Source organism: Chiroxiphia lanceolata, chromosome 2, assembly GCF_009829145.1.
Source record: "Chiroxiphia lanceolata isolate bChiLan1 chromosome 2, bChiLan1.pri, whole genome shotgun sequence".
Taxonomy (NCBI): Eukaryota; Metazoa; Chordata; class Aves; order Passeriformes; family Pipridae; genus Chiroxiphia; species Chiroxiphia lanceolata.
The window spans coordinates 98,376,359-98,400,194 of NC_045638.1; the positions used below are offsets into that span (position 1 = coordinate 98,376,359).

The 23,836-nt window shown below is 41.8% G+C and overlaps 2 protein-coding genes across 2 annotated transcripts; both read left to right on the forward strand.

Moving 5' to 3' along the window:
- Positions 1–8,606: 8,606 nt before the first annotated feature.
- Positions 8,607–13,909, forward strand: LOC116783027. Its single transcript, XM_032680231.1, has 4 exons — positions 8,607–8,812; positions 11,395–11,512; positions 12,237–12,453; positions 13,082–13,909. The coding sequence occupies exons 1-4, from the start codon at positions 8,665–8,667 to the stop codon at positions 13,235–13,237; spliced, it is 639 nt and encodes a 212-aa protein (XP_032536122.1). The 5' UTR covers positions 8,607–8,664; the 3' UTR covers positions 13,238–13,909.
- A 5,310-nt stretch (positions 13,910–19,219) lies between these two features.
- Positions 19,220–23,834, forward strand: LOC116783029 (lymphotactin-like). Its single transcript, XM_032680234.1, has 3 exons — positions 19,220–19,425; positions 21,986–22,100; positions 22,819–23,834. Exons 1-3 carry the CDS (start codon positions 19,278–19,280, stop codon positions 22,922–22,924), a joined length of 369 nt encoding a protein of 122 aa, XP_032536125.1. The 5' UTR covers positions 19,220–19,277; the 3' UTR covers positions 22,925–23,834.
- Positions 23,835–23,836: the final 2 nt, after the last annotated feature.

The window sequence follows — 23,836 nt, forward strand, 5'->3', positions numbered from 1 at the left end:
TAAACAAGGTCATGCCCAAAGTCATCTGAAAATGAATTGCTGCAAGGCAAGCTCTGCTGACTGGAAATGGCTTGCAGCAGCTTTTCAGGCCAGAAAGGGCCAGCAGACCACCTAACCTGACCTTCATAACAAAGGCTCCTGCAGAGAAGAGTTGATGGGAAAAGGCACCTCCTTCTAACCTGGTAGTGAGGCCAGGGCAAGTCTAAGATCAGTCTTCTCAGTCCCTGACTGAGAAGAATGAAGAGTGTTCACAATCTGGCAAATAACATTCAGTTTCTTTCCTCACCGTAGAACAAGCCAGCTCAGGTTTCCCTTGAAATCCATTTTATTAGGCTGCATCTCCCCAAGACTGCCAAGCCTCTAAATCCTTGAAATTCCCTCCTCTCCTCCCTCCAACACTTCTGCCCAGGGAGAAAAAGCTTAACACTTGCCTGCCAGTTTCTTATCAAGCTCTCTTTTCCCCTGGCCGCTCAAGCTAGAGGCTAGCTCTCCCAGGTTTAAGGCCCTGGGTTCATGGCACACCTTTCAAGCTTTTTTCCCCTAAGGTAAAACTTAAATCACAAAACAGATATTAGACAATAAGGAAGTAGATGATCTATTAAAGGCTATGACTTACAGGGACTGGACTGCAGCTACCTCTATCCACTTCGCCTTATAATGTTCTCTGGAAGCTCTAACATTCCCTCTCTACAAGGTGGTAAGTCCTTGTTAAAGGACTTGTAGTAGTCATTGTAGCACTGTGACATAGTTCATTACTCTCTGCACAAACTACCTACATTACAAGCCAAGGTCTGAAGGAAGGAGGAGCATCCTCCATAACCCACCTGTCTCACCCCAGTCAAAGGAGAACCAAATGGACACACAAGAACCTAGCACAGGAATGAGATATATTTAGTCACAGGACATCACAGAAAGCAGAGAACAGGTAAGAGCATATGAGTGCTTCAAGGGTGAACAACAAATCACAATTTTGAGGCTCAGCCAAGTCTCTGATGGAAGGATTGAGGCACAAATTTGGAGATAGAGCTGAGAAGTTTCTAAACTTCCCAGTTCCTGTTCTCCATGGGGGAACTCCTGCAGTTCTGCAAGGAGCACCAGATCTGCACACGTCCCATGGACTTCACTGCCAAACAAAACAACACACATACCAATTTTACCTAAACACCAATAACTGAAAAATGCTACTACTCAAAGCAAGAGTCCAACTCCTACTTATTTCACAGGAGCTATTTCCTAATGTCTTTGAGACCCAGGCCATACTGCTTCTTTTATATCTAATTGAACAACAGAGCTCTATCCATCAACAGAGCCCAGGAATGCAGCAAAGACAAGTGGTCTTTGCCACAGACAATTTGAAGAACAGTGCACTGCTACTTCCCTCTTTTGCCAGACCTGTTTTCCTCTTTTGTGATAGAAGAGCTAATTATACTCTCCAATACTCTTACAACCTCTTGAAAATCTTAGGAGAGAAGCACTGTGCAAAAGCAGTGTTTTTACTTACATGAGTCTGCTGGTTGCACATGGTGAGAGAAAGCAAAAGAGCTCAGAGGTGAACTTACTGAGAGAAGAGCTGAAGCGAGCTAAGGACTGGGATAAATAGGGCAGTTCCTGCATTTTTTTAACCAGCAACAATCAGGTGATTCTGATCCCAATTAATTTGGGATTGCATCAATACCTGCTTAGCTCTGAAGTACAATCTACTCCATCAAGCAGAGATTAGGTCACCTGTTCTCGTGTCTTTGATGGTATGATAGCAATAGCCTTCTTTTCATTCTGTGTAGAAAATGGGGAAAATAATCATTTATCTCAAAGAATGTAATGTAGGGGATGGAAGGAAATCAGTGTCCTGTGTCACTAAATAAGCCAGTGCACAGAGAGCAAACTGATTATCTGACACTTGACCTGGTACAAGCAGGTAGCTTTACTGGCCACTGGAACATGTGGCTAATTTGGGCTGAGTTTGTGTAGGAGAGGAGAGGGAGGGCATTCACCACACCTGATATGTTTTGCTAGACTGGGTGGAGAGCTGCACGTGGGGCTGTGCTGAAACATGGGTGAGAAATATAGTGTCTCATGACCCCACTAAAAGCAGCTGAATTAAGTGCAAGAAATATGATAACCGTGGGAGGGAGCTCTTAATTTATTGCTATCTTAGACATGGTGGGGGTTTCTGCAGCCCTTAGTGAGAGATAAAAGTAGTTTGCAAAGAAAAAGTGAAACAGCATTTAACAGTCGTAGTCAGATCTCTGAAATTGCAAAGAAAAAAATCAATGCTAACTTGAGGGAGGAGGGTGCAAATTTTCCTATCCCCTCTTGCCTCCCACATTGCATCACTCACTGCAGTGAACTCAGGGGAATAATACAGACTGATGCATTTGTCTAACACATGGTTTCATACTCATTGTCATTATAAGGGGGGGGGAAAACCCATAGAACAAATAAACCCCAAGGACTCTCTTTTATCAAGTTCGGAGTGGAAAATTTTCAAGAGTGGGTATTTGCTGCAACACCCTGTAAGCTCTTTTTTTCCTCACCCCTCTCATTTAAGCCTTCATTTGCACGGTGACTCTACTGCTGTTATGGGCTGGCTGAGTGAATGGCTAAGGAAGTATAAAAACCAACTTAAAGAAAAATACTTCTTCTCACTCTGTATCTATTTAAGGGTAGAGCTGCATAAACACCAAGTTCCCTTTCACTGAACAGGTGAGGATCAAGTTTTAAGAATTTCTAAAACACTTTGTGGAACAGGATGTGGCCCAAAATTTTCAGATTATAGTAACCAGTGTGAAGCAAGATAATGTATCTCACCAGTGGTGTGGTTAGAAAGTGCGACAGTTCTTCATTTGAGAGATGAAGAAGAAAAGTATTTTCCAGAGGCTATTGTAACCTAATTTGAAAAAAAAAATCCATGGATTTCTCTTGCAAAGATTCTGGAACGATCTCTTCCTATCTTCTCTGGTTTTTTGGGTTTTGTTTTGTTTTGTTCTCCTGGGAGCCATAGGGTTAAACATCGTAACTACAAATAAAAATTTGTCATATTTGTTAAACTCAGTGGTAAGACCTCATGAAGGTTTGGTTATTAAAAATACTTACAAGGATAATTTTTGCTTTAAACAAATGCATTTATTAGAAATCAGCTATTTAGGGGGGGAAAAGCCAGAAGAAATAAATCCCAAGATTCCCTTTCAGAAAGTTCAAGAAGGTGGTATTTTTAAAAAAGGAATTTTGCATTATTTCTTTCTCCCTTAATTTATTTTTTTTTAATCGCTGGTCAATTTTAACAGATGCTAAACAAAAGCAAAAATCCCTATGAATTTTTCAAAACTTAGTGTTTCAACAGGAGAAAGAGTCAAGATGGTGTCTCCATTGTGGGGAAAATCCAGTAGAATAGGGGTATTCGATACAGCACTTCTGTCAGCATGTGTGAACTCAATAGCCACACGTATGTGAGAGGCATGTGTGCTTTTCTTTGGCATATGAAAACACATGCTGAAGAGTTAGAACAATTATTGGGTGGAGGCAAGAGAAGATAGCAGATAAAGGACTGAAAGTTGAATCTATGCTTATTGGTTTTGCTTATTGCTCTGCTTTCTGGAATCTGGTGCTTTATTTGTGAGTCTCTTTTACACAGCCTGCCCTTCAAACATTTCATTAAAACAGATATAAAACAGATATTAAAACAGTGTTTAGTTAACTTCCCAGTATGCATCTCTAAAAGAACCAAAACTCATAAAACCAAGACTATAAAGATGAGGATCAGAGCATTCCTCTTGTAAATTCTGACTGAATGTGTAACTCATTGAAATAAACCAAAACAAGACAACACTGAATGAAAGAAAGAGTAGAGACCTCTACTATACAGAAAATGCCACATCTGTGTTGAGTCAGTTTAAAACATCAGCAAAACAGGTGCATATCTGCATAGTGATGACTGTAAATTTGTCTATGTTGTGTAAAGGGACCTTTTTACATGTTTGTTTTAAGCTCCCTTTCAAACCAAATCATTCTCAGTCTAATTTTACTTCAAGCTGGATGACTGAACAAAGATTTTGATACAACTAACTTATTTAAGAGCACATAATACATCAAGGGAAGATGGCAGGACCAGGGAAAAGCTGGCAGGAAAAAGCTGGCAGTGAAGTAGTGGAAACAGATGGTCTACAAGGAAAAGCTCTATTATGATTAAGTATTATTAATAGGGTTACATTTCTAAAAGAGTTCTGCCAAAACCAGCAAAAACAGAGTAGTTATTAAAAATGTGATTTAAGCCATCAATATAGATTAAAAGTCATTGTCTCTCAGCTAAGGTGTGAGCACTGAGCATGTGTTTGTTTCTACTCCATTACAATATAAATTAAAATAGTGGACATAAACTGCTATTTCAGATACCTATGAAATCAGCATGAAATCTATAGAGCAAAATATTGAAAAGCAAAGGAAGAAGAGGAGGGAGGAAAGTCATGGAGATATCACACCTGGATGTCACGAGCTGGTAATTCTTAAGCCAGTACTTGAACTGTTAAGAAACAATGTGACACCAAAATATGTTGGGGTCAGATAGATCCCACGTAACTTCTCTTACTTACTGTGTCCAGCATAAGACACGTGCACAGATTGCTTCTATAGATAATAGAGACAGATATTTATCTCCTGGGGGGAGGGAGGGGAAGAGACGGGACACAACTTCCACCCTAACACCAGTTATTTATGATACAGATGTGTGTAAGCCGAGGTTCTTAAGTCCCCTCTTAAAGTCTCTGAATGCCCTGATTTAGTCTTCAGAAATTATTAAGTGACCTGATGGCACATCTTCAAGTTCAAGGGGGTGCTGAACATTCACTAAAGACATTACTTTCTAGGAGTACGTAAGAATTTAGTTATTTGTGGAGATATTCACCTCTCTTCTTTGAAACCTGCCTACAGTGTGAGAAAATCCAGTACTTCAAACTCTTTACCCTGATAAATAAATGCTTGATACTAGGCCCAACACCCTGCTCACTCAACATTTCTGTTCCTTCAGCAGGGTTGCTGTCATGAAACAGGGTATATGCAACAATTATTTCAGTAAAAAATTCTTGACACTGTTAAAAATTAAGAAAACAACTGCAATCAGCAGTTGGAGCTGTCTAGAGCAGGCCATGGCTTTGCCTCCTGCTGTGCATGAGCAATCTCATGTGTCCCTTCAGCTCTCTGTGACCCAGCTGCTGTGTTGGTAAAATGGAGTTAGGCTGCTCTGTGTGAACAGAGGATGAAGGGCTCAGGAGAGCCCTTGAATACCTCTAGCAGGAGCTTGCTCTCCCTATCCTCTCCCAAGGCTGTAAAGTCAGTCATCGTTATCCACAGCTCAGAATTTGCAAACTACTAGAGAACTCCATAATCATACGGTCCTCTTTGCCAGTGGATGTATCAAAGGCTGCAAATGATCCAGAATCTTATGATTCCCTCCAGATTGCTTTGAATGCAGCCCGTGATGAGTGAGCAATACAGGAGGCAGTCGAGGCTGAGGACAAGGATCATTGGCTTTCAACTTATCCAGAGCTGAGCAGCAGTCATGGGAAAAAGCCCTTTGGGCACTTATTAGCTGTCTTTTTAATATGACTTCAAAAAAACAGAAAGACAATACATCTGATTATCTTATGCTAAGCTTTTACCCTGGCACATTGGAAGAGCCCACTGGTGTTACAGTGCGTGCAAAATGAGCCTTATATAACATTAGAACAGCAGAGATCAACAAATATCCAAAGACGGGGCTGTGGAACTCCAGCCCACAAAACTCTTCTCTGAAACACAGACTTCTCTGAACATAAGCCAACTACACAGAACCACAGCCCAGGAGACCACAGCAAATGAGAAGTACGAAGAGGGGGGGAAACTTGCCACAGGGCACTTTTTCCATTTCACCTGAAGGATGGTGGAAAACTGGAGAAACAACAGGCTTTCTAGCAACACCTCAGAGGAATCTACAACCCGCTGAAGGTTCTGTGGGAAGGATGAGCTTTTCTGAGTTAGCTCATGCTGAATTCAGCTGGTAGACAGCAGATACATACATGTACATACCATATCAATGACCAGAAGTGGGGGAGCATCTTCTCTCTTAATGGGCAGAAAACTTCTCTTCACCATCAGTGGCAAGGTTACTATCTTGCATTTCATAGCTGACAAGTACCAAAGAGTTAGAATATCTCATCCAAGGACTGATTTCAGTCAGTGTGTAGTACAACACCAGGCTGCTTGGACACAAACTTAACACAGAGATCCCAATAGTGCTCCTGAGGTCAGTATGGTTACTTCCCTGTGTAGCATCAGGCATTTCCTTTGGGGGCTTTGGTTGAAGCTTTGGCTTCCATGTCACTGCAACTTCCCTAGTGCTGCAAGTGGGTTCAGCAGGCATTCAATTAAAGCAATTTGACCTGCTAGTCCTTTTCCCTGGGTTTCCCTGGTTTGCACAGGATAGGTAAGATAAAGGAGTGAAACCAATAGGAACAAAGGATGTGAGCGTATACACAAATAAACCACACAACATGTGCTCTACCTGCAAGACCTACAGACTGTGCCTGAGGTTGCAGACCAGCCATTACAGCCTAGGAGTCATGTATTTGAGCACAGTTCTCAGCTCAGTGCTAATTTGCCTGAGGAATCTTTGGGAATTGACTTCCACATGCTGCCCTTTCCCCATACAAAGGAATTTACACTGGTGTTATCAAGAGTTTGGAAAACTGGATGTAATCAGCTGAGGCAAGGCCTGGAGGTGAGAACAGGGGAAACATCATACTTGTTGTTGTGGTTTATCCCCAGCCACAAACTCAGTACCACACAGCCACTCACTCAGCACGACCCTGCCCTACTCCCATGGAGAGAAGTGGAAATAGTAAACCTCATGTGTTCAGATAAGAACAGTTTAATAATTGAAACAAAATAGAATATAATACTACTACTAAGAATAACAATAATAATTGTGATGAAAGGGAGAGATGGAGAGCAATAAAACCCAAGATAAACAGCTGGTGCACACTACAGTTGCTCACTAACCACTGATTGATGCCCAGCTCATCCCTGACCAGCCATCTGAGCTCTTGGACAGTTTATGAACTAAGCATGACAATTGATGATATGAAATATCCCTTTGATCCGTTGGAGTCAGCTGTCCTGGTCATGCTACCCCCAGTTTCCTGTGCAATTGCTTGCTAGCAGAGCATGAGAAACTGAGAAGTCCCTGATTTAGGGCAAGCACTACTTAGCAACAACTGAAACATCCATGTGTTATCAACATTATTCTCCTGCTGAATACAAAAAACTATCACTATGCCACCTACTAAGAAGAAAATTACCTCTATCCCAGCTGAAATCAGAACACTCGTATGACATCTCCAAGGTTTGCTCTGACAGCTCTTCTACACCACTGTCACAGCCTCAGACATCATGCAGCCTGGTGCTCAGCTATTCATACCAACACCAGCTGCATCTCTGTGGGCCTAGCAAAGCCTGGCTTTTTGTTCCAGGCTGCAGAGTGTAGAGCATGAGGGGGGATTTCTGCTCAGAGGCTCTAGATGATGATGCTAGTTCAGCTGCTGCTGTGTGTTTGGCCTGGATATCCACAGCTGGCCTGAAGAATATTTGCAGGTGCAAAACCGTTGGTATGTAGGAATGTTGCCCATTCAAACCACCTTACCACAACATGGACAGGACACCTAAACTTGAGTGATAGGGCTGGCACAGACTGCAAAAATTGGGCTTTTGATAGAGGTACAATTCTAACAAGCTAACAGACCTGCTATCAACACCATGTTTACAAGAAAACAAAATTAAAATTTTTCTTCTTATCTATAAATTCTGCCTCTCTGATTGCCTTGATACTTTCTCAGAATCCATTCTTTATACTATAAAGTCCACATCACAAAACCAAACCAAACAAACAAAAACACCACCCCAAACCAAACAACCCCCCCCAAAAATGAAACAGAAAAAACAACAGCAAAAAAACCCCAACCACCAATTCTAACATGACCCTTTATAAAATCTTATTCCTCTTTGAAACCACTGTACTAATGCCTGATTGGCAGGAGACTTAGTGGATCTGGATCCGTAGGCAAAAGTGCCTTCACTCTTGCTTCTCCTACCACATGCTGATATCAGCTTTGGCCATATCAAACCACAGAGCAAACAGAAGCGTTCTGACAACCTCCACCACTCATAGGAAATAGCAGTGATACACCTCCAAAGCTACGTGTTAACGTGACCAGCTATCCACAGCCACTCTGGAAAGAGCCAAGACGTTCCTCTTTCCGTCCTCCTCTAGCTCACAGTTGCCCCTCTTGTGGTCCATTGGTCAAAGAAGTGAATGTTACTCTGTGTCTCTGCAGTGTGGCTTAGCTAAAGGTCTCCAAATGGAGGTGTGAAAGGACAGGAACTTTTCTGAAAGGTTTCCGCTACACAACAAGAGCTCTCACTTTTTGCAGCTTGAAATAAACCCTACTCACAGCACAGAAGTAAGTGCAACCACAGTGGGTTGGAGCAGGAAAAGCCTTCACAGGGGGGCTAGTAAAGGATGGTGGGGGAAAGGAGGTGGTTCTCTGTCACCAGAAAAAGTACTGACACTCAGTTCTTCCACTCACACTCAGGCCCTCCATGACACCCACAAAAGTGAACCCAAGAACTGACCACTGAATGACAATCTATAAACTCTGGGAAAGAGGGCACACAACAGCCACTTTCTTCTCTGCCTTGACAAAGAAGGCACCAGCAATGAAGCTCCACACCGCAGCTATCCTCGTCATCCTCTGCCTTGGCATCTTCACTGCGCACACAGTGAAAGGTAAGTTTGCAACCCCACAGGGAGACAGGAATTGCACCACGTTCCACCAGTGGTCTGATGAGCAGGATTCATTCTCAGACACAGCTGATTTATAAAACACAATGTGTAGGAAATCCAGATCAGAACCACAAGAAAGGCAGCTTTATGGGAGATTTCATCTGATGTCCTGACAATTAGTGGTTGGCTTCTGCTTTTAAGGCAAGGAGACTTTCAGTGCCTTAGAGCACTGAAAGGGTTTCTGTGCATGATTCTCTCTCTTAAAATCATGAAATCTTGAAGACATGATGTCTTTTAATCTCACTGATGCCATTTAGCATCATGAATAGGTTAATACTATAGGTTAATAATATTTTATGAAAATTATTTCTTGAATTAGATGCACATTTTTTCTTTTTTTCAGATATACTACTTTTATATGAATGTTATTGTATTATTTGTTAGTTATGTTTCTCTAACTATATAGCCTGAATTCCTCTAATTATAATTCCCTATTTTAAAAAGTTCTCCCAGTTCTGGGTCACCCATTGCCTATTTGCTTCTGTCTATTTGCCTATTTGTCTAGACAAATCTTTTGGTACAGACAGGCAAACCATGAACAAAAACTGAAAAGGGCAGTAATGGATTTATAGAATATCTTCTCTCTCTTCATAGAATCATACAACTTAACATCTTATGTGAGACCATTTATGAGCACTAAAATGAGCCATGTTTATTAGCCATGATTTAAATCAGTCTGTCTACAGTGGTGTTTAGGTCAGATCATGGAGAGATCATGGATCGTCCATGCGAGATCATGGAAAACATGGAGATACATCCTTTAGATAATACATCATATCATAATCAGATTCACACAAACAAGCATATTAAAAAAACCCAAACACTCATGCAAGCTGTATGCAAACCCATAAACATGCAGAGAGAAACACAGGGAAAAGGTATCTTCACAAAACCACACTAAAACCAAACTGACACCTGCTAAGCATTCACAACATTAGGAAGCTACATGCTGAAGATGTGGACCCAGTGCTGCTACAGCTGGATCATACACGTTCTCATATGTTGATTAATGATACCGCTCTTCATCTTGGCAACACGTGCGTTTGCATCACAGGCTGATGGTTCCCAATGTCATTCTCCAGGCTGTAGAATTTGCCATAAACATCACCAAGGCTGAAAGAGCACACTGAGCTGGTCTACAAGCAATAGAAAAAGAACTAGAAAGAATGATAAAGAAAACAAAGACACTTGAAAAAGCATAGCTTTTCAGGTGCAGAGCAGTTGGGGTTTGTTTCCAGGCTTAGAGAAGCTCTGCTGGTATTCCCTGCAGCCATTCCCTGAAAACAGCGTGCTAGCAGAGAAGATATTTCTAGGACGAGTAAGGATGGCTGGAATATCTTTAAGCTTTCTTGATGCCACATTTTGAAAACCAGTCTGAGACAGTAAGGTATTTGTAATGAAGCATAAAAAAAAATGCATAGTGCTACTTGTGACTAAAGCAAGATCAGGTAAACAAACCCTCAAGAATTAGCAACTCTGCCAGTACCTGTGCACTGGCTATGCTACAGCTTCTCCAAAGGCTGATGTGTGTTTACCTCAGCTATTCTAATCACAGATAATGAGATTATGTGAAGTAGGTTTTATATTTAGCAAGGTGCACCTGAACAGCTCTTGGACTTTATTCAAGCCAGGGTCTCAATATATTCTTTAGCAAGAAACCTCAGAGTGCTGCAGTGTTCTGCTTATACCCCTCATGCCTTCCCAAACTGTCTTTCCTGAGTAGGAGAAAACCAGAAACTAGTAAGTGGAGACTTACACACGTGTCCATATACTCCATCTCATTTAAATGAACTTCCATTTTGAGTTACCATCCTTTAAGATCAGACCTACTCAGAAAATTTTACACTGATATCATGATTCTCTTTATTAATCATCAGTCCATTTCCCTCAATTGTATGAAAATCTTGGAGGAAAGCAAGGATTAAGTAGCACTCCATTGACTATGAAACCAGACTTATAGCAAGGTATGTAGGTACTTGGTCTTCTGGCAGATATACCTCCCTTTCTTTAAACAGTTTTTTTCAATTCTGCTTTCACATGTCAACTGTGAGACAAGTAGCCTTGCTTTCCTCTTTTTTTTTCACTTGGCAAGTAGGGGGAGTTACTGATCCACATTCAGATGCCATATAGAAATCCACACAGTAAATGTGCTGGTTCTAAGCACTACTCAATATGGACACTTATTTGCAGATGACACAAACCCAAATATGAATGATACCAAATACCTTTTCTGCTATGGAAGCAGTCACTCCCTAGGGGCAGAATTATTACGCAATTGTTCAGGTTAACAAGTGAAGATTAGTATTTTGACTGAAAGAACAATAACACTTTACAGATGGCAGGATGCATCACAAAAAATAGCTTAAGCTCTCTTGTATAAGTGGTATTGTGGCTGTAAATCATGACACTCTCATGTTCTAACTACAACTGGACACCTTCTTGATTTCACAACTCATTAAGTAATTATGGCTAAATATAAATATAGTATTTATTGCCTTTTCATTTATCTACTTTTTCCCTTCTAGGAAGTGCTGGAAGTCAGTCCATGCGCAAATTCAATTGTGTAAAGCTGCGTACAAAACAACTGAACATCCAAAATTTTGCAAAGTATGAAAAGCACCATATGCCAATAAGTGCCATCGTGTAAGTACCTAATGCACTGTTCACCTTCAGACTTGCCTATGCAAATACGTTACCAACGAAAAGGGAAGGGGAATCACAAGACACTTCGTGGCCCAACTCACCAAATCTGCCAAGTTCAGGTCATCCTTCCAGTTCTCCCATGAAGGAGTCGCGTGACAGCTGAGGGAGTGAGAGGAGACTAGTGGCCTCAGAGAGCTGGGAGATGTCTGCTGTTCATGAATATGGGCAGAAAGCTCACTGAACAGTCAGATCTTTGGTGATCAGCAAGTCTCAGCAAGGGTGGAGCAGTCAGAAATCCAGTGCACTGAATTGAGCCACGGGGAAAAGATCGTGTGAAAGAATATGGGGCAACTCTGACTCCTGCTGGGAGCTGTGTTTGGTCTTTTGAGCTCACTAGCATGCATTTTTATCAAATCTGGGATCTGCTCCTGGGACATTAATGTTCATCATGATTTCATCTGAAATCTCAGAACAGTAGGTATGCTCCTTCTTTTAATATCAGTATATATGCACATGACCATGTATGTTCCACATATACCCATGCCATGAATAGGGAACTAACATTGCTTGCTTCTATTACTCCAGCTAACATCTACAAACTCCAGCATTTGAAATTGTTTAACCACATTTTTCCCCATGTTCTGCATGAAAACCAAGAACAGCAAATCTGGATTTAGAGACCGGAATTTAATGGCCGCCTGGTTTGCTTTCTTTCTTCCTATAGGTTTATCAATAGAAACGGTGTCAGAATCTGCGTAAGTGCTGATCAGAAATGGGTGCAGACTGCTATGAAGAAAATAGACCAAAGGTCGGCATCATCTAGGAATGGTATTTCCCAATTTAGTGTTACCAGTGAAACACCCCAGACCAGGCGTCATTCACCAACTCCCTTTCCCCCTACTCCTTCGGCGCGATGGAGAAGAGAATTGGAGACACAAAAGGTAAAGATCACGGGTTGAAACAAGAACAGTTTACTAGAAACAGCAATGAAATAAGAAAACAACCAGTTACAACAATTATGTTAATAAAAGAGTGCACGAGACAGGTGAACACTTCAAGTAAAATTGCTCACCACACAGAACCTGGCACCACACACCCACAGAACCTGTGCACCAGCCAAACCAGTCTTGGAAATGCTCCAATCTGCCATGCTCTGGTCTTTGTTATTGCTTTATAGAACAATACATCTAATTAAAAATATCCTAAGTACTACCCAAGTAGGTCGAACAGTGTAAAGCAACACTTGATTCCCTACTGTTTAGTGTATTCTTTAAACACACATCAAGTCTCAGTCATCTCCAGAAAAGAGCTGCTGACAGACCTCCAGTCCATAATACAAGAACCTACTGCAGTCTATCCATATACTAGATTTAGGTACTTTTTCATATAATTTTGTATCTACATCCATATCAAAGAACAAAATTATTTCCTAAATTGAAAAAAATATGATGAACAAACACATGTGTAACAATAGGAAGAAAGCTAAAAGTTAGTTTGACTGCATGAGACCAAAAATGGAGTTGATATTGTTCCGTGCTTTGGTTCATTTCTTTCATTTTTGATTCTCAGGTGGCAAGCCAAAAGGAAATCCATGACTTAAAAGAAGCTTCCAGTGTTAATGAAACTTCCCAGTCTGACCATCCACAAGACTCCCAGACAGTTGCACTCCCAGCACTGAAGACATCAACTAATGGGACCAAAGCCCCTTCACGGCAGCTCCAGTGAGCACACGGGTGCCCCTCTTGACCCTCTGCACACCCCACCCACACTCACTCAGACCAGGTTTTTCCTTAACGGTTCAATCCCAGGTTTCCCACAGCAGTGTCAGATGTCTTGCTCCATAAAGCAATTTATTCACAGCGCAGCAACACGGCAACAGCCCCAGCTGCCGCCTCCAAGGAGGAACCCCCCAACAAAGGACCCTCTGGGCTTTTACACCCTTGCAGTCTATACCGTGGTGGTAGTGGATCAAGAGTTGGACTTGATAATCTCAGAGGTCCCTTCCAACCCAGCTGATTGTATGATTGTATGATTCTATGATTCTATGAGGTGGAAATACTGATGAGACATTATGCAATCCAAGATTTGACACCACAATGGAATATGGAATGTTTCATAATGTCCCAGAATAAGGGGGCAGCTCTTTTCTAATATTGTTTTGCTGCTGTTTCCACTGAATTATTACAGGCTGGTGCTCCTGCTGCAACTGGATCTAGCTCAACTGAATAATATGCAATTGGCTTCTGATGGGGTCCTAAATTCTGCATTACTGCTCCACTAGCTATTCCTTTACATTTATGTACATACAGATTAAAGGATCTGGGAGCCCAAGAGCAGGAGCAGCAGGCACTAAAGCTCCTTTTATACCTTTAAAGCTTGTTCTCCCATATCTAGTCGGTTTAGGGTTTTTTGTTTGGTTGGGTTTTTTTGATTTTGTGGGGTTTTTTTCATTTGTTTTTTTGATTACTGGATGTGGGAACTTAATTATGGCCTCTATTCTCTCCAGATCTGTTGCCATTTTTCTAAAATAAAGCCTAAATACTTAACTTTCTTTTGACCCAGCTGAAGTTTGGATGGAGATGCACAGTGTCCCCTTTTCACTGGGGCAATATATAAATGTGTAGTGTCTAATATGCAAGCATTCTCATCACTACTTGCCAATAACAAATCGTCCACATACTGTACAAGAAGCAATCCTCACAGTAATTTCATACCCTTTAAATCAACCCCAATATTCTTGAAAAAACTGTAGGGAATCTGGCAAAACCTTGGGGAAGATGTGTACCAGTCAGCTGCTATCTTTTTCAGGTTAAGGTAAACAAAGGCTGACTTTCTTCATCTAATGGAATGCTTCAAAATCCCTTGGGCTAAGTATTGGTCTGTCTGCTTCTGGATACTCTTCTTGGCTTCCAGGGGAATAGGGTCCTGTCTCACAATGGGTAGCACTTTATCTGCTTCTAATACTCTTCTTGCCTTCCTGGGGAATAGAATCCTCTCTCCTGGTGGGCGGCACTCCTCCCTTTGGGGACCGACAGTCCCACGTCTGTCTTGGTCCCTGCCACACTGGCATGTGCTGCTTAAAATATCTCTTGATTTCGGGGGCTGCCTGGTCTACAAAGACACTGCAAGTGTGCCACTGAAGATTTGTGACAGTCACTGTCCTGCTGAGCTAGCAGACCAAGGTATAGCTGGCCAATCCTGCTAGCACAACATCACTTCACGCACTTTGCAAAATCCTACTGTACTAAACAATTTATCCCAATTTTGCACAACCTCAGCCAAGGGCATCCCCTTCTCTATGCTGGGCTTATTTCCCTTTGTTTCAAACACTAAGAGGGACTTGAAAACCCTTTTTAACTGATTAAAAAAAAAAAAAAAAAAAGAAAAATGGTCTTCAATCTCCCCTCTGTGTGCACCAAGGGACTCTACCACTCCCTGCACAGTACGAGGGACACAAGCCTCTCCTGGCATGGGTCTCCCAAACCCATCTGTGTTATAGGAAAGACAGGAGCCCCCCCCACCTCACGGGGGCTCCACATCTCCTCTACGTGTGCCTTCCACTGACCAGGCTGCGCACCTGTTCTTGACCAATAATTTCACCAAATCTTCACAAAATGCCACACCAATGGAGAGACTCACATCCACCCTTACAATTTATACAGAATATGCTCAGGGAATTTTAACATTCATCTTTTGGCTTCTCCCTGCTCCAGAGGTCCCAAGCAAACTCACCCGGTGCCGTCCATAGGATGTCTGGAGAAGAGAGACTCTGAAGGTAGTGGCCTTGGGTCCCAACTGGGTCACTGAAACGTTGAGGAAACTTCCCAGTCCGACCATTCACAAAAATCTCTGGCAGTCACACTCTCAACGCCAGGGTCACACCCCTCAACGCCAGAGACTTTCACTGTTGGGACCGAAGCCCCTTCCCTGGAGCAGGCAGCTCCAGTGATCCGACGGGTCCCTGTTTGACTCCCTGCACACCCCACTCACAGGCAGTCAGACCACATTTCCTTAACGCCTCTACCCCGGATTTCCCATCAAGGTCTCATTCCATAAAGCAATTTATTCACGGCACAGTAACACAGAGCAAGCCCGAGCTGCCGCCTCCGAGGAGGAACCCCCCAACAAAGGACCCTCTGGGCTTTTACACCCTTACAGTCTGTACCTGCGCGCAAGGCTCTCTCTTCCTCCTGAGTCTTCGGCTCCGGCTGTCTCCCAAAGTTCATCTACCTCGCTGGCACCACCGGTCTTCATGCCCGTTGTTATGGAAAGTCGGCAGTTCACAGCCTCTTGTCTCTCCGGGCTCCCACCCAGAGCTCAATTTCCATCTCTAATTATTACAGTTCACAAACCGAGCTACCTGCACCAGATGTATTCCTCAACAATATATCCCACCTAAGTTCACTTACTTAATGTCCAGCATAATATACATGCACAGATTGCTCCTATAAATAATAGAGACAGATATTTATCTTCTGGGGGAGACAACTTCCACCCTAAAACAGTTATCTGTGATACAGATGTGTGTAAGCTGAGGTTAAGTCCCCTCTTAAAGTCTCTGAATGTCCTGATTTAGTCTTCAAAAATTATTAAGTGACCTGATGGCACATCTTCAAGGAGCTGCTGAACACTCACTAAAGACACTCATTTCTAGGAGTATGTAAGATTTTACTTATCTGTGAAGCTCTTGACCTCTCTTTTTTAAAAGCTGATTACACTATGAGAAAACCCAGTACTTCAGACTCTTTACCCTGATAAGTAAATGCTTGATACTAGGCCCAACACCCTGCTCACTCAACGTTTCTGTTCCTTCAGCAGGGTTGCTGTCATGAAACAGGGTATATGCAACAATTATTTCAGTAAAAATTTCTTGACACTGTTAAAAATTAAGAAAACAACTGCAACCAGCAGTTGGAGCTGTCTAGAGCAGGCCATGGCTTTGCCTTCTGCTGTGCATGAGCAATCTCATGTGTCCCTTCAGCTCTCTGTGACCCAGCTGCTGTGTTGGTAAAATGGAGTTAGGCTGCTCTGTGTGAACAGGGGATGAAGGGCTCAGGAGAGCCCTTGAATACCCCTAGCAGGAGCTTGCTCTCCCTATCCTCTCCCAAGGCTGTAAAGTCAGTCATCGTTATCCACAGCACAGAATTTGCAAACTACTAGAGAACTCCATAATCATACGGTCCTCTTTGCCAGTGGATGTATCAAAGGCTGCAAATGATCCAGAATCTTATGATTCCCTCCAGATTGCTTTGAATGCAGCCTGTGATGAGTGAGCAATACAGGAGGTAGTTGAGGCTGAGGACAAGGATCATTGGCTTTCAACTTATCCAGAGCTGAGCAGCAGTCATGGGAAAAAGCCCTTTGGGCACTTATTAGCTGTCTTTTTAATATGACTTCAAAAAAACAGAAAGACAATACATCTGATTATCTTATGCTAAGCTTTTGCCCTGGCACATTGGAAGAGCCCACTGGTGTTACAGTGCGTGCAAAATGAGCCTTATATAACATTAGAACAGCAGAGATCAACAAATATCCAAAGATGGGGCTGTGGAACTCCAGCCCACAAAACTCTTCTCTGAAACACAGACTTCTCTGAACATAAGCCAACTACACAGAACCACAGCCCAGGAGACCACAGCAAATGAAAAGTACAAAGGGGGGGGGAAACTTGCCACAGGGCACTTTTTCCATTTCACCTGAAGGATGGTGGAAAACTGGAGAAACAACAGGCTTTCTAGCAACACCTCAGAGGAATCTACAACCCGCTGAAGGTTCTGTGGGAAGGATGAGCTTTTCTGAGTTAGCTCATGCTGAATTCAGCTGGTAGACAGCAGATACATACATGTACATACCATATCAATGACCAGAAGTGGGGGAGCATCTTCTCTCTTAATGGGCAGAAAACTTCTCTTCACCATCAGTGGCAAGGTTACTATCTTGCATTTCATAGCTGACAAGTACCAAAGAGTTAGAATATCTCATCCAAGGACTGATTTCAGTCAGTGTGTAGCACAACACCAGGCTGCTTGGACACAAACTTAACACAGAGATCCCAATAGTGCTCCTGAGGTCAGTATGGTTACTTCCCTGTGTAGCATCAGGCATTTCCTTTGGGGGCTTTGGTTGAAGCTTTGGCTTCCATGTCATTGCAACTTCCCTAGTGCTGCAAGTGGGTTCAGCAGGCATTCAATTAAAGCAATTCGACCTGCTAGTCCTTTTCCCTGGGTTTCCCTGGTTTGCACAGGATAGGTAAGATAAAAGAGTGAAACCAATAGGAACAAAGGATGTGAGTGTATATACAAATAAACCACACAACATGTGCTCTACCTGCAAGACCTACAGACTGTGCCTGAGGTTGCAGACCAGCCATTACAGCCTAGGAGTCATGTATTTGAGCACAGTTCTTAGCTCAGTGCTAATTTGCCTGAGGAATCTTTGGGAATTGACTTCCACATACTGCCCTTTCCCCATCCAAAGAAATTTACATTGGTGTTATCAAGAGTTTGGAAAACTGGATGTAATCAGCTGAGGCAAGGCCTGGAGGTAAGACCAAGGAAACATCATACTTGCTGTTGTGGTTTATCCCCAGCCACAAACTCAGTACCACACAGCCACTCACTCAGCACGACCCTGCCCTACTCCCATGGAGAGAAGTGGAAATAGTAAACCTCATGTGTTCAGATAAGAACAGTTTAATAATTGAAACAAAATAGAATATAATACTACTACTAAGAATAACAATAATAATTGTGATAAAAGGGAGAGATGGAGAGGAATAAAACCCAAGATAAACAGTTGATGCACACTACAGTTGCTCACCAACCACTGATCAATATCCATATCCATTCTTTATACTAGAAAGACCCCATCACCAAAAAAACAAACAAACAAACAAACCAAACAAAAACAAACAAACAAAAAAAACAAAACCAAAAAAACATCCAAACAAAACACTACAAACTAAACAAAAAAAACCAAGCCTGACACAACCCTTGATAAAATCTTATTCCTCTTTGAAACCACTGTATTTCAGTTATGCCTCCCCAAAAAATGGAACAGAAAAAGCAACAACAAAAAAAAACCCCAACCACCAACTCTAACATGACCCTTTGAAAAATCTTATTCCTCTTTGAAACCACTGTACTAATGCCTGATTGGCAGGAGACTTAGTGGATCTGGATCCGTAGGCAAAAGTGCCTTCACTCTTGCTTCTCCTACCACATGCTGATATCAGCTTTGGCCATATCAAACCACAGAGCAAACAGAAGCGTTCTGACAACCTCCACCACTCATAGGAAATAGCAGTGATACACCTCCAAAGCTACGTGTTAACGTGACCGGCTATCCACAGCCACTCTGGAAAGAGCCAAGACGTTCCTCTTTCCGTCCTCCTCTAGCTCACAGTTGCCCCTCTTGTGGTCCATTGGTCAAAGAAGTGAATGTTACTCTGTGTCTCTGCAGTGTGGCTTAGCTAAAGGTCTCCAAAGGGAGGTGTGAAAGGACAGGAACTTTTCTGAAAGGTTTCCGCTACACAACAAGAGCTCTCACTTTTTGCAGCTTGAAATAAACCCTACTCACAGCACAGAAGCAAGTGCAACCACAGTGGGTTGGAGCAGGAAAAGCCTTCACAGGGGGGCTAGTAAAGGATGGTGGGGGAAAGGAGGTGGTTCTCTGTCACCAGAAAAAGTACTGACACTCAGTTCTTCCACTCACACTCAGGCCCTCCATGACACCCACAAAAGTGAACCCAAGAACTGACCACTGAATGACAATCTATAAACTCTGGGAAAGAGGGCACACAACAGCCACTTTCTTCTCTGCCTTGACGCAGAAGGCACCAGCAATGAAGCTCCACACCGCAGCTATCCTCGTCATCCTCTGCCTTGGCATCTTCACTGCGCGCACAGTGAAAGGTAAGTTTGCAACCCCACAGGCACCTTTATGGGAGATTTCATCTGATGTCCTGACAATTAGTGGTTGGCTTCTGCTTTTAAGGCAAGGAGACTCTCAGTGCCTTAGAGCACTTAAAGGGTTTCTCTCTCTTAAAATCATGAAATCTTGAAGACACAATGTCTTTTAATCTCACTGATGCCATATAGCAATGAGTACTCTAGGTTAGTAACATTTTATGAAAAATATTTCTTGAATTAGATGTACATTTTTTCTATTTCCAGATATACTACTTTTATATGAATGTTATTATATTATTTGTTAGTTATGTTTTTCTAACTATATAGCCTGAATCCCTCTAATGTCCCTATTTTAAAAAGTTCTTCCAGTTCTGGATCACATATTGCCTATTTGCTTGGGACTAGAGAAATCTTTTGGTACTGATAGGCAAACCATGAACAAAAAGTAAAAAGGGCAGTAATGGATTTATACAAGATCTTCTCTTTCTTCAAGGAACCATATAATTTAACATCTTACTTGAGACCTATTAGGAGCACTGAGATGAGCCATGTTTACTAGCCATGTTTTAAATCAGTCTGTCTACAGTGGTGTTTTGGTCGGTGACTTTTGCATTAGGCTAAGAGACCATGGAAAACATGGAGATACACCCACGAGCACACATATTCTTATCACAATTAAAATCAGATTCATACAAACAAGCACATCAAAATCACAGAAAGCACTCATATGCAAATCATATGCAAACCATTTGCAAACCCACAAACACACAGAGAGAAACACAGGGAAAAGGTATCTTCACAAAACCAAACTAAAACCAAACTGACACCTGCTAAGCATTCACAACATTAGGAAGCTACACGCTGAAGATGTGGACCCAGTGCTGCTACAGCTGGATCATACACGTTCTCACATGTTCATTAATGATACCGCTGAAAACAGCGTGCTAGCAGAGAAAATATTTCCAGAATGAGTAAGGATGGCTGGAATATCTTTGAGCTCTCTTGATGCCACATTTTGAAAACCAGTCTGAGACAGTAAGGTATTTGTAATGAAGCATAAAAAAAAATGCATAGTGCTACTTGTGACTAAAGCAAGATCAGAAGAGATATTCCTTCAGGTAAACAAACCCTCAAGAATTAGCAACTCTGCCAGTACCTGTGCGCTGGTTATGCTACAGCTTCTCCAAAGGCTGATGTGTGCTTTTCTCAGCTATTCTAATTATTTCAAACAAAGATAACGAGATTATGCAAGGTGCACCTGAACAGCTCTTGGACTTTATTCAAGCCAGTTTCTCTTTAAATTCTTTGTTTCTTTGGAAAGAAACCTCAGAGTGCAGCAGTGTTCTGTTTGTCCTGCCTCATGTCTTCCTGTAAGGTCAAATGTGCTCAGGTACCACCAAAATACCAAGCAGTGGATGGATTTAGGAGAATTTATTTCCAGTGTCGAGAACACAAATCTGCACCTGGCCTAGGAAAAGACATGCCACGCCCTCTGTTCTTCTCAGGGCTTTTATTGTCACTGCCTCCACCCCCCTTCACTGTGGGGGCCTTCAAAAGTGTCCACAAGAACTTACCTTTTCTCATACCAGGCAGGGCTTCTCTGCAATGCAGGAGGAGAAAATATCTAAAACTGTCTCTTGGGAAGATACTCCTCTTTTCAGGCAGGACAGCTTTCTTAAGTGAAATAAACCCTTATCTCCTTGTAATAACTCTTCTGAAAGGGTTTTCTACACTTACACTTCCCAAACCTCTCTTTCACGAGTGGGAGAAAACCCAAAACTAGCAAGCGGAGACTTACAGATATATGTATCCATATACTCCATCTCATTTAAATGAGCTCCCATTTTGAGTTATCATTATGTAAGATACCAACTGCCCAGAAAACTTTAAACCAATGTCATGATCCTCTTTATTAATCACTAGTACATTTCCCTCAATTGTATGGAAACTTTGGGGGAAAGCAAGGATTAAGTAGCACTCCATTGACTATGAAACCAGACTTATAGCAAGGTATGTAGGTACTTAGTTCTTCTGGCAGATATACCTCCTTTTCTTTCAACAATTATTTTTAACACTACTTTTGGATCCACTGTGAGAGAACTAGCCTTGCTTTCCTTTCTTCACTTGGAAAGTAGGGGGAATTACTGGTTTGGATGCCATATAGAAATCCATCCAGTAAAGGTGCCAGTTCTAAGCACTACTCCATATGGACACTTATTTGCAGATGACACAAACCCAAATATGAATGATATCAAATACCTTTTCTGCTATGGAAGCAGTCACTCCCTAGGGGCAGAATTATTACACAGTTGTTCAGGTTAACAGGTGAAGATTAGTATTTTGACTGAAAGAACAATAACACTTTACAGATGGCAGGATGCATCACTCTCTTGTATAAGTGGTATTGTGGCTGTAAATCATAAGACTCTCATATTCTTACCACGATTGGACATCGAATTCACAATTTATTAAGTAATTATAACTAAATATAAATATAAATATAAATATAAATATAAATATACTATTTATTCCCCTTTTCATTTATCTACTTTTTCCCTTCTAGGAAGTGCTGGAAGTCAGTCCATGCTCAAAGCCACTTGTGTAAATCTGGTTACAAAGCAACTGAGCATCCGAAATCTTGTAGGCTACGAAAAGCACACTCAAGCAAATGCCGTAATGTAAGTACCTAGTGCACAGTTTACCTTCAGACTTGCCTATGCAAACATGTTACCAAAGAAAAGAGAAGGGGTATCATGGCCCAACTCACTAAATCTGCGGAGTTCAGATCATCTTTCCAGTTTTCCCGTGAAGGACTCACCTGACAGCTGAGGGAGTGGGGCCTGAGTGGGACATGAGTGGGCCTCAGAGAGCTGAGAGATGTCTGCTGTTCATGAATATGGGCAGAAAGCTCATTGAACAGTCAGATCTTTGGTGATCAGCAAGTGGGGAAAAATCTCAGCAAGGGTGGAGCAGTGCACTGAATTGAGCCACGGGGAAAGATCATGTGAAAGAATATGGGGTAACTCTGACTCCTGCTGGGAGCTGTGTTTGGTCTTTTGACCTCACTAGCATGCATTTTTATCAAATCTGGGATCTGCTCCTGGGACGTTAATGTTCATCATGATTTCATCTGAAATCTCAGAACAGTAGGTATGCTCCTTCTTTTAATATCAGTATATATGCACATGACCATGTATGTTCCACATATACCCATGCCATGAATAGGGAACTAACATTGCTTGCTTCTATTACTCCAGCTAACATCTACAAACTCCAGCATTTGAAATTGTTTAACCACATTTTTCCCCATGTTCTGCATGAAAACCAAGAACAGCAAATCTGGATTTAGAGACCGGAATTTAATGGCCGCCTGGTTTGCTTTCTTTCTTCCTGTAGATTTATCACTAGAAATGGTATCAAGATCTGCGTAAGTGCTGATCAGAAGTGGGTGCCGACTGCTATGAAGAAGATAAAAGAAAAACTTACTGCCAAACGCAAATAATCCTGTCCTAGATAAGCATCTAAGGCCAACCAGCCGGAATCATCATCAGTGCTGCAGATAACAGGGAAGAGAACCTTAGTATCTGCTTTTATTTCCTATTTATTAAGTGACAATAAAATCTGTGAACAAACACAAACTCACAGAATCTGTTCATCACTGGTTGAAAGTCTGCTGATTTCTTCATTTTATGACTGAACTCTGTTACACTGTTTGTTTTCTGAAATGTTTGCTAATATTTATTTACAACTGAATGTAGATACCTTCTCATCCTTGTTGTCTTAACCAGCCTGGCATTTAAGGGTGAATGACAAATAATTTGACATACTGGAGGGAAGAAGTTGACCTCTCATAGAGCTGGAAGAGTGTAGACCTCTATCCTGCTGGAGATCAGAATGTTCTTCATTGAGTGCTGGTTTTAAGAAGGTGCTATATAATTTAATGTTTAGTCATATCTATATAATCTGTAAGCAAACTAATTTAATGCTTCAGGCTATCACCTGATCAGTGCAATATTGAGAAGAAGATTCTTGGGCCTTCTATTTTTACACACAATATTGCAGCATTAGCTCAGTTTACAATGATGTAGGGATACTCTCATCAAGGGATGATGAGGAGTAACTCAGTGTAACTCTAGGAATATAAGCCTGTTCAGTCTTGTCCTAGGGAAGACTTATTCTACCCACTGACACCTGTGAAGTTACTTCAGTGTCATCCTCACATTAGACAAACCTGAAACAACTGGTTTGCTTTTCCCTTTGCTTTTCTCTGAGTAAGAACAAACCATATCTGGAATCTGTATTTCACAAACTTGTAGGAATACATATGTTATATGTCTTATATGTTTAAAACTGATACATGCTGCAAACAGAAGGGTTTGAATTTTAATAAAGCTACTATGAACCTGAATCAAGT